We start from the raw sequence: 12987 nt of genomic DNA on the forward strand, positions 1-12987 counted from the left end.
CATTGATAATGCAGTCTAATAGATGTATACATATATATATATATATATATATATATGGCTATTTGAATTATTCAATGTGTCTCTTTGCTTCGTACAACGTTCGATAAGTAGTTGGAGAAACTAGATAATATACATACAATGTAATTACCAACCGAGTCTTAATGTAATGGCCATATCAAAAGTGTCTAGAAAGGTTATTTAGGTTTAAAATCAAATATTATTCAAAAGTAATAGTTAATTCCATGGCATCAAGTTTCCCTACACAGGAGAATCATTCAGCATAATCATATATGCTTTTCAATCTTTTAAAATTTCTTTAAATACCTCTCAACTACAAATGACTTCTGGACGGTAAAAAAATCGGCTAATATTCGAATTACCCCTTTGTGTTCTAGAAGGTTCAAGATCATTACAACAAAGTGTTGCCAAATCATTATACACGGTTTATATTTTCATACAAACCAATAAAATATAAATGCCTATATTTTCATATAAGCCATTAAAATATAAATGCCTATATTTTCATATACACCATTAAAATATAAATGCCTAAATTATATTCTCGGATTCAACATATATGGTCCTTCACGTTGTATAGAGTAACATGTAACTTACTTAAAGGGTTTATCAGATAATGAAATTCTTTATGTGAGACTATTGATATATAGTTAGGATTCATATCACCTCATCGAAATTTTTCTTTGAAACTGTTTTCATCACTTGTTTGTAAACATAACGACAAATATCAGGTAGGTGTATGAATTAAAGCATAACAAGTCATTATATAAGACTTAACGATTTCTGATTCGTTTACTTGATGAAAGAGTGATGTCGTATAATATGTCAACAAAGACGGTTTACTTTACAGGGGGAAGATGTTCCTTCATCACCATTACAACCTCGTGTAAGTATATGTATGGAGAAACCAGTTGATATACAAAAAAAAGTATTTACCAACCGAGTCTTAATGTAGTGTGTAGAAAGGTTGTTTTGGTTCAAAATCAAACTTTATACAAAAGTCATTCTATATTACACAACAATAAGTTTCCTCCACAGGAGATTTATTCAGCATAACCATATCAACTTAATTTCTGAAACATTAATTTTATTTTAAACATAAAATGATGTATGACCAACGTACACATAGAATACCTCTCAACTGTAACAGAATTCTGGACTGTTTCATACTAAGATATTCTTCGATTTCTCCCTTTGTGCTCTAGTAGGTTCAAATTCATTTACCACAAAATATTGTTAATCATTATACATGGTTTATATTTTCATTTTAACCATATAAACATGAATGACTAACTCATATTCAATACTCGGATTCCACATATAACAACATATATGGTCCTTCTCGTTCTTTATAGTAACATATAACTTATGTAAAGGGTCTATCAGATATAGAATTCCTTTATATGAGACTATCGATACATAATTAGGATTCATATCTACCCATAGGAAGTTTTCGTCGGAACTGTTTTCATCACTTGTTTGTCAAAATAGCGAAAAATATGAGGTAGGTATATGGAAAAAAGCATAAGAAGTCATTATGTATGACTAGCGATTTCTGATTCTTTCTGTTGTTGAAATTCTGATGACGTATAATATGTTAACAAAGACGGTTTACTTTACAGATGGCAGATTGGAGCTCAGAACATCTGGTAAGTATATGGAGAACTTGATAATAAACAAATAATGGTTTAACGTAGGCGCCATATAAAAAGTGTCTGGAAAGATTGTTTTAGGTTCAAAATAAACTTTTCTTGGAAAGCAATAGTTTATCACATAGCATCAAGTTTCCCTATACAGGATAGGTATTCAGCAGAACCATATTTACTTTTCAATCTTTTAAATTTCTATAAATACCTCTCAACTACAAGAGCATTCCCGACGGTTACAAAATAGGCTGTACTTCAAATCCCCCCGTTGTTCTGTAGAAGGTTCAAGATCATTCGCCACAAAGTGTTTCCAAGTAATGATACATTGTTTATATTTTCATTGAAATCATTAAACATAAATGATAAGTTATATTCAAAATCAATTCTAGATCATTTGCTACAAATGAATGTGTTACCGAATCATACTACATGGTTTATATTTTAATTTAAATTCTCACCGATATATGACCATTGCTGAACTGGAAACGTGCTAGTCATTTGCAGATAGTTGTTAGATCTAGGCACACTAAATCGATGTCGAACTACAGTGACCGCTTTATTTGTTTTTATTTGTTAACTGGAATTCAGTGTTTTACATTGTAATAAGGATGTAAGTTATAAGTACGTGTATTACGATCTACAGCTGGTCAATTTAGAATAGGTCTTTAACAGCATAAAGTTAATCTTCTGGTGCCTCTAAGGATTTAGATATACAACTATGGAGGAGGATATGATTGGAAGACTCGAATAGATGTTTATGCTATGCAGATATAACACAAAGATAGAAGTCCACTTAATACGTTTATGATGAAATTACACTTTGTGACAAAGCTCCATAACATAAAATATGTAGTAAAGTTGTTCTGTATAATTCAATCTAATCCCGTGAAACTCTTAATCATTTCGCTTTCTCATACGATAATTATTTCATGTTTATATAAAGATCGTCAGTTATCTCTCATATCATACAATAATTACGGCATTAAACTAGCTGTCAGTGTTTAATGGTAAAAGATGAATGGGATTTATTATGCTGTCGACAGACTTTTGAAGCGTGTAGTAACTAAAAAATATTGTCTAAATCACGATCCCGTAAGAGAATGCAAAATGCTTCAATTTCTTAATTTCAGCGTTTTTAAAATAAATAGACTGTAAATTATTTTTCTAATATTCATAAATGGAATATTTGCAGCATATTGATCATCGTATCGCTATAAGTTTATCATGTTGATACCAACAACAAGATTAAAGCGCAGTGTATTGGACAAAGACACGTACAATTTTATGTAAGAAATCTTTTACTGAAGTATGACTTTTGCGAGACGGTCGCCGTGACCGCGTATAATTGACAATTACAGGACGACAGAGGCCACGCCCCTGTCATATTATGTTCACGTGCCCGTCAATTATAATCACCAACTGATTGACGAGGCGTGTTCCTTATTGGTTACAGAATCTGTGCTCCAGACGAATAGTTAGTTATATTTTGCAATCATGTTCATTTACGTTCCATCATTTTATTTTGGCATACCGGTAACCAGAAATAATTAGATGATTTGATGTATACTCCGTATGAACGGAGTAAATAATGAACATCGAACTTTAATTAGATTGCTGTAAAACCTTGCGTGCGAAATTAGTAATTAAAGCTCAGATATGTCACTGTCCGATGCACGTTCATGTCCTTAATAGTTATGCCGGAACGAATCGTTGTTGAAAAACCTAAATGGAATTTGCATTTGGGTTACAATATTTCCAATTATTAGTTTGCAATAAAATTTGTTACAGGGAAAGAAAATCATATTTAAATAAGGTTGTACAACCGTCTATATCTTCAATATGTTGTATCCAGTATTTTCAATCATAAATAGATTATTAGGTAACTGTACATGTGAATTACTGGTAATATATTACGATGTTGAATTGACCAAATTACTAAAAGTAACATTCGTTGGAACAGCGATTAAATGCGGCATATGGCACTGGAAAATTATACTCTAGCAGAGATTTAAATCTCTGACTCTGGTTATAAGTACGAAAAAATCTGACACGTACTTTATTCTTTGAACTGTTTTCTTGTCCAAACCGTGTATAAACACAACTTAAATCAAAAGATGTTGTAAAATTAATCAATCATCGATGTTTAATTGTTTTTTTCTTCAAAACTTCACATTTGGTCTCAGTAACAACTTACCTGGTTTTAGTCAACATTTAATACAAAGAGAGAGCGTGGTAATTTTCTGGTAAATGTTTGTGATTACAAAAAAAAATTAAAAAAATGAAAAGTTACGTAAATTGGGCCTTTAACACGGTTGAATTCAATTCTTTTCATTTGCTTTTAATTGTAAAATCAAATTTCTTAATACTTTACTATATTTCTTGCATTTTGACACATGTTTTGTTGATTGTCACAGGTTCGTTTTTTAACCAAATTTACTTGTGGTCGTAGAAATAATATTTACTTATTCCGTAATAATTCAATGTATAATTTTCCGTGGCCTATTTCAAGAGATATTTATGTTACATGCATTTTATCGACAGCGGAACTTGATATTGATGTCAAAGTTTTGTTACACTGTATTTTAATCGCCTATTCACATATGAAAGGGCGCTTACCACGAAATCTATGGAAAATTCGTTGAAAAACGAACTGTGAAATGTGATCGAAAAATAGTCAAAATGCATTAAATATTATATATAAGTAAAATATCAACAATATATTAAAACGTTTAAATGCTAATAAATCAGAAATATGTTTGTTCCACAATTATTGTATCATGACTGAAATATAACTTTTTAACAACTTTAATTGGTCGTCACTGCTGTGCATATAACAATAACAAAAGGTTTCATAAATTCGGAGAAAATTATACGAAGGAAAGTCAATATTTCTCGTACAGCGATAGACATTATAATATTAAAAAAAACGTAAGTGCCGAATTCGCTTCAAAAATTGCCGAACATTCCAAATGCCGAAATTCAAAGTGCCGATTTTACCAAGTGCCAAGGTGACCAATTGCCGAGGTCTCCAAGTGCCGAGACGTCTATGATTCAATTATTATCTACTCATGTCTGTTTATCAAAATTAATTTTCTTCCTATAATGTTTGATGATGCACACTTAAAAATATGCACAAATTCAAAACTACTGTAGTTCAAGTGCAAATCACTCTGCCAATAGTTCTCCATATATATAAAAAGCTGCATTGTTCCAGTCTTTTATCATTTTAGACGCCTTATCTAGCATGTGCTATTTCATTGGGTAAATCTAATTTAAAGTCTTTGTGATAAAAAGATTTACAATATCTATAATACTTTTTGACTTTGCGTTTTAGCGATTCATCAGTTGGTAATATCAGATATACCGAAAGGCATTGTATCAATGTTGGTCACACTGCAGTCGGTAACTGATTCTAACACAGTGTCCATATCTAGTATAAAATAGGAATACTAAGAAACTCTTATAAACTTTTAAAAACAATGCCTCATTCGGAACAACAGGCAGTTAATATCCTCAATAATAAGAACCATACCTGGCGGTTTCTGCTACAATCTACCTTAAAATCAACGCTTATATCACCGAATCTGAACATCAAGATGAAAACCGTTTGAATGTTTTCTGTTGTTTTGCTTATAGTTTAACTGCTATTACAAAACGTTCACCAGAGTGGTTCAAAAATAGCTATACGTCAGATTCGTCCAGTATGTTCTCGCTGTTATTTGCTTATTGTTTGAATGCTATTAAATAGTGTTCAGAGTGGTTGCAAAATTAGCTATACTTCGATGGTTATAGATCATTGGCTACAATGTGTTTCCATGGTTTTTTTAAAGGCTTAAACATTTCCAGTTTTAAATTAGAGAGTTCCAAATCTGAATTTTTTACTTAATACAGATGAAAATATATCAAGGAAAAACCCTTACGGGACAGCAGTAACATTTTACTGTATAAATACATTATATGACTTAAATTGGTTTATGGACACTATCAAATTCTAAAATCTGCTGTGTCAAACACAGTCAGACTTTAATGACCTGTGACCTAAAATCAATAAGATAACGACATGGTGAATGTCCTAGGAGACGATCGTTGAGTTTATTTTATGATATTTTATGACTCCACATGGACACGGACTTTTTTGGCTTAAAACTTCTAGTGTATTTCTAATTCTCATGTGTTTGTTGTTATGTAACCGTATGATCCAAATAAACGCATGGCTGTAATTTGATCAAGCAAATACAATTAAATAGCTTCTTAAAATACTGAATTTCTTCATGAATTATTTGATAACTAATGTTTCAAAATGTGTTATAAGTTTAATATTCATTTATTAAATAAATTGAATCGATAAATTGGTCATAATTTATTTTCTGACACTTGTTGTCAAATGTAAATCAAATCAAATAAAATGTAAAAGTGAATAAGGTAGTTAACGAATGTCGACAATATTTGAATCGTATATATCATATTCAAACTATACAATGTTGATCTTTGCTAGCTTTCTTCCTTCCTCAATACAGTAATCCAAATATTATCATTGATTATACAGTCTAATAGATGTATATATATGGCTATCTGAATTATTCAGTGTGTCTGTTTGCTTCGTACAACGTTCGATAAGTATATGGAGAAACTAGATAATTTACGAATAATGTAATTACTAACCGAATCTTAATGTAGTGGCCATATCAAAAGTGTGTAGAAAGGTTTTTCTATGTTCAAAATCAAATCTTATTCAAAAGGAATAGTTAATTTCATGGCATCAAGTTTCTCTACATAGGAAAATCATTAAACATAACCATATATACTTTTCAAACTTTCAATACCTCTCAACTACAAATGTCTTCTGGACGGTTAAAAAATCGGCTATAATTCGAAATACCCCTTTGTGCTCTAGAAGGTTCAAGATCATTCACCACAAAATGTTGCCAAATCATTACACACGGTTTATATTTTTATATAAACCATTAAAATATAAATGCCTATATTTCCATATACACCATTTACATATAAATTCCTATATTTTCATATACACCATTAAAATATAATTGCCTTAATTATATTCAATACTCGGATTCAACAGTATACAACATATATGGTCCTTCACGTTGTATTGAGTAACATGTAACTTTACTTAAAGGGTTTATCTGATATTGAAATTCTTTATGTGAGACTATCGATACATAGTAAGGATTCATATCATCTCATCGAATTTTTTCATCGAAACTGTTTTCATCACTTGTTTGTAAACATAGCGACAAATACGAGGTATGTATATGAATACAAGCATAACAAGTCATTATGTAAGACTTGACGATTTCTGATTGGTTTACTTGATGAAAGTGTGATGTCGTATAATATGTCAACAAAGACGGTTTACTTTACAGGTGGAAAGAACTTTTTACCAACAGAGTCTTAATATAGTCGCCATATAAAAAAGTGTGTAGAAAGGTTGTTTTGGTTCAAAATCAAACTTTATTCAAAAGTAATTCTATATTACATAACAATAATTTTCCCAGCAGGAGATTCATTTAGCATAACTATATCAACTTAATTTCTGAAACATAAATTTTATTTTTAAACATTAAATGATATATAGCCATTGTACACATAGAATACCTCTCAACTGTAACAGAATTCCGGACTGTTTCATATTCGGCTGTACTTCGAATTCTCCCTTTGTGCTCTAGAAGGTTCATGATCATTTACCACAAAGTGTTGCAAATCATTAAACATGGTTTATCTTTCCATTTAAACATTTTAACATTATACAATTATAGCATTTAGATGAGGTTGGTGCATGTTTTTATTAACCAAAGAAAAATTATCGACCGAGGACGTAGTCCAAGGCTGATAATTTTTATTTCGTCAATAAAAACATGCATCGAACTAATTCAAAATGCTAGAATTGTTTTTTTATTTGAATTGGTTTTTCTTTGTTATCTAGTGTAGTATTTCAGAATATTTAAGTCAGTAAATATCAAAATGACCATACCAATGATACGAAGATTAAGATACAGTTTTCCAGTAGAAGATGGCGAATGCATCATCATACTGTAGTTTTCATAGTTCTCAATGTCCGATAAACGACGTGTACAGTATACCTTATATTACTGTCTAAATGAAAGCATCGCCCTTACGTGTATCATACTTACATCTTTGTATTTGTAGCTCCGACGTTGTTTAAAATGTTCCATTTCTCATTAAGACTACCGACAGAGAGGCAAACCCGTCAGTCTATCATTCGCTGTGTTTGACAAAAATGTCTTACCAACAAAATCGGCATTTTAGAAACGCTTATTTATCAATTAATAACGTTATAATGCATGTCGCACTCAAACGCTTAAATGACTTCGACGATTTGATGCGCTGGATCGGGAAATCCCTATCTATTTATAGACAGATCGGTCAATCAAATATTTTCAATCAACTTTTACCAGTCGATCATTGTTTTATACGGGGTAATGTGGGGTACCGACGTCCAATGAGATTGGCGGAAAAACCAAGAAAAATAATAAAAATGACTTACTCATATTCAATACTCGGATTCCACATAGAACAACATATATGGTTCTTCACATTGTATGGAGTAACATATAACTTATGTAAAGGGTCTATCAGATATAGAATTCCTTTTTGTGAGACTATCGATACATAGTTAGGATTTATATCACCACATCGGAATTTTGCAGAACTATATTTACTTTTTAATTTCTTTAAATACCTCTCAACTACAATAGAATTCCGGATGGTTTCAAAAAATGCTGTACATCAAATCCTTCCGTTGTGCTGTAGAAGGTTCAAAATCATTGATAACCCATATTTAATGTCATTTCTAGATAATTGGCTACAATTTGTTACACAATCATTATACATGGTGAATATTTGATTTACAATGTCATCGAAAGATGATAATTGTTGACCTTGAAACGTGCTAGTAAAATACGTTAATGATGAAATTACAAATTAATTTTGTGACAAGGCTCCATGACATAAATTTTGTATTAAAACTTACCTGTATAATTCAATGTAATCCCGTGAAACTCTTAATTAAATTGTGTGGATTGTTGTTTTCATATGAATTAATTCCAAAGTAGCTTCAGTCAATCGGAAGCGATGTTACAAACAATGACGTCATTTCTACATTATAAAATAAGACTAAACCAGAAAAAAGTATTTTACAACATCCCTAAAAATTCATAATGCACTTCAATCATCTACAACGACCCGGACGTATATTATTGTGGTGTGAGGCCTGTATATATGTCAAATTTTGATTTTTTTTCGTTCACCAAAAATGATTCAATTGTGTCAAGAATTTCGAGCAATATCGTTCAAAAAATAATGTGGCCCTTTGAAAACCCATTTCATACCTTTAAAGACAGTTTCTACTGATTGTGCAGGGTTATCATACAAGAAAGCCTTTTAAGGTATTGTGTACCACCAAAAAGAAATGTAAATAAAAAAAAAAATAAAGAATGGTATAAACATTTTCCTTACGGTCTCTGAACATATAAGCAATGAAAAAACGCACTTTACCATGCTATTTTAAAAGTACTGATTTTTTTAATTGAAATCATGAAATTTGAAAAATAAATCTATAAAAAATAGTACGATTTATGAAATATCTATGCAAGAAAATAATTATTACTGACCATAGAGCAAGAGCATTTTACAATGCATTAGCAAACAGGTTTGTGCACAAAAACATTTTGTGTAAGAAAAAGGTCATTTCAAAGCAAAAACAGGGTACACCCCAAACTCCTGCAAATAGCGAGAAAAGTGTGCCGCCAGCATGGCTCGAACCACGAACCTGCGACCACGGACTTAATGCTCCGTCGCTCTCCCACCTGAGCTACATTGTAAAGGGAAATTCCACCTACGGCCAAGGTAGTAGGCGACCATATCACTATTTATAATTTAAACCTGCTACAGCATATATAGATATATATTAATTTCAAGGGAGGTCACTCTAAGCATTAAAAGTAACCTTTAGAATGGGACTCTGAGTGCTGAGTGACTACCTCATGTAATTATTTCATTTAAAATGGATTTTAAAAAACTTTCTACAGTTTATTATTATTATTTTTAAAATTGCAATTTCGATAATTTGATTGATAATGTTTCAATTACCATCTGATGTTTACAATCTAAAAGATAAGTTTTATGGGTTGTTATTTACATAAACATTCTTAGGTCACTTCATGTTGTCCTATCTGAGAGTATTAAAGTGACCATAGCCTGTACCACTTTGAATTTATGTGGCTATTTTGTCATGTTTATTAGTCCTTAAAACATGTGGCAACATAATATTGTACTATTGAATTGTTTAACTCAAATGAAATGTTCAACTTATTGATGAAAGATATAAATTGATTTTATTATGTCTTTTTATTAAAAGCACATACATGTACATTGTATTTGAAGCATTATATTAAATGACCAAATCATATTCTATTTTTTTTAATTGTGGCAAACCATAAAATGGAAACAAATGATTGTATTTTATTACTAGTTAGCTGTAAATTACATTCATTATTAACATTGAATCTCCGATAGATATGTCAATGAATTTCATTTTAGAATAAATATCATCAACGTCCTCGATTGAATCAAAGAAATTGTCCGGATCAATTTGCAGACTATACTAATTACTAATTGCACTGTAAAAAGTAGACGACAATTTGGCTTCGTGGTCTGTGTGTATCAATTTCAATGCACTGTTGATGTGACTTAAATGGCAGCGCTGCCAAAAAATCATTTTTCAACTCTTATTTTGAAAGTACTTGAAAGCATTATAATTCTCAATAAGTTTTGAGTCTTTTTAACATGTTGAAAATCTTTGAGGATGGATAACATATGGAAAGCTCTTCTTGATTCGCGAGTATGAAATATACGACATATGTAACTTTTGAAGAAAAGTTAAAAAGGAAATGCTGTTCGAACTCATATGCAAATGACCAGTCAGTCAATAACTGCTACATTTTATGTCGAGTTAAATGAAATTTACAAATATAGGGTTTGGAACAACGCTATCTAATATAGTTTTTAACTCATCAACCTTCCTCTAATACTTTTGTCAAGTCTTAATGACTCTTCACAAATATAAATTATCATTAAAACTAGAAAACGTCACTTTAAAATTCACATCATTTATTCACATAAACATCCACGTAATGTAGTTCACAATAAATCCATTAGGAACACACACACTGAAACACTGTTTCACTTAAGTTCACTGCTAGGTGATATCCATAATTGCGAAGTATTCAGTACATCCCAAATGCAAGTATAAATCCCATAGTCACAAACACACTAAGACTGATAGAGTAATTCGTATATATCACATCACTGATACATGTAGGAAATATCCGTACAGTACATCCCAAGTATAAATCCCATAGTCACAAACACACTAAGTGTAGTAAAGTAATCCGAATGAAAATAACTGATCCTGAGATGCGCGGAGTAAAAATAAAAATACTTTAACTTTAACAACTAATAAAAACGAAGCGTGACATAAATTTCCACGCTACACGTAGTTTAAAGTTATATGTGCCGATATCGTGCGATAAAAAGGCATGCTATATTTTCCTCAGTTATCTATTGAAAACCACCAGTGTTTAATAAATTAAACTGTCACAGTGAAAATCAAGCAAATGGACAGATAAGTATTTATGATGCCTTATAAACGTTAGCTACAACACAGGAATTATATATTTTTAAATGCTTGATGTCTGTATAGATTGAAACATGCCCTGTAGAAATTACTAATTACACAGACCACATTTTAGCTTCATGTCTGTATGTATCCATTTCAATGGAACAACACTATTTAATATAGATTTAAACTCATCAACATTCTTCTAATACTTTGGCAAGTCTCGATGAATCTTCACAAATATAAATTATTATTAAATCATACATACTCTATGATTAGCCATCAAGACATGGTGAAAGTATTAGAAGACGGTCGTTGAGTTTAATTTACTAGTTGGTCGACACCTGAAGGAGTGTCCGCGGATGAAATGAAGAGAAGAGAAATGGGAGATAACTCTTGTTGTTATTCTTAAACGGGACCAATTTCATTAGATTATGGAAAATATACCAGAGTTTGAAGTCATATCAGGATTTTAGTCTTTTAACCCGTGTGACCATTGAATAAAGGTCAAGGTTATTTATTAAAAAAAAAACATGGTATTTCATTATATAACATATACATGGCCGAAAACCTGAAAGATATATATTTTAATTGATTTTCTATAAAAACACACAACAAAGGAAGGTAATTAAAAAAATGAAAATTCCTTTTCAGCTACATCCTTAATATTTCCAAGGGTTACTATCACTGACGTAAATACCCACCCCTTTAGTATCTCATAGTAAAATTGAAGCCACTTCAGAAGTAAAAACTGACCAATAACAGGCTTGCAGAAATCATTTTCAGCTACATTCTCAATACTCCATGGGTTACTATCATTGACGTAATATACACACCCATGGACTAGCATCTCTTAGTTAAAATCTGAGGCAGTTCAAAAAAAACCAAGAGGCCCAAGAGGCCTTGACAGTCTTGAGTGCCTGATGTAACCCTGGTTAATACTAGCAGCAGTATATCGCTCGCCCAGAGAGAATTTCTCTTTAGCTCAATCGGTTGAGCGTCAGACTAATGTTACAGAGGTCTCGAGTTCGATCCCTGGCAGAAGCAGGTAATAAATTTATTGTAAATCCTGCACCCTGTTACATTGGCGCCCATGTAAGGACTCTGGAATGATACTTCACGATAACAGGGAAGGAATCGTATTGTTACCCCCTGGAAACTCGATGATGAGTTGATTCCTGGAGGGGGAGTTATGATAACCCTGGTTAATACTAGCCGCAATATATCGCTCGGCTAGAGAGAACTTCTCTTTAGCTCAATCGGTTGAGGGTCGGACTAGTAATCTAGAGGACCCGAGTTTCGATCCCTGGCAGAGGCAGGTAATACATTTATTTGTAAATTCTGCACCCAGTTACATTAAGAACATTGCAAAGTTGGTTCAAGTCTTTTAAATAGCATTTTGTGAATTAAAAGAAACCCGCCCTTCAGGCCCCTGGTAGTCAGTCATAGGAAAATTTGTTAATATGATTCAATGGTCATATCATATTGACTCATTTTCTATTACAAATGACCAAATATTGTTCAAAAGTGTGTTGTCACTATAAAAAACTATAGTAAACTTGACTCCCTCCCAAGGGAGAAACATGAAACTCCAGGGTCATATATAATTCACAATATTTGTGAAGGACCTTAAGGCCTTTCCACCTATGAAGGGTATTTGATTCT

At 31.7% G+C, this 12987-nt stretch overlaps 1 protein-coding gene across 1 annotated transcript in view; it reads left to right on the plus strand.

Annotated features, from left to right (window-relative positions):
* The window catches only part of LOC138317698 (uncharacterized), a 182734-nt gene that overhangs the window by 17465 nt on the left and 152282 nt on the right, over positions 1-12987 (plus strand). Inside the window, exons 4-5 of the mRNA XM_069259545.1 lie at positions 869-904; positions 1641-1667. Of these exons, the coding sequence (XP_069115646.1) occupies positions 869-904; positions 1641-1667 (63 nt within the window). The remainder of the gene's footprint in view (positions 1-868; positions 905-1640; positions 1668-12987) is intronic.

Source organism: Argopecten irradians, chromosome 3, assembly GCF_041381155.1.
Source record: "Argopecten irradians isolate NY chromosome 3, Ai_NY, whole genome shotgun sequence".
Taxonomy (NCBI): domain Eukaryota; kingdom Metazoa; phylum Mollusca; class Bivalvia; order Pectinida; family Pectinidae; genus Argopecten; species Argopecten irradians.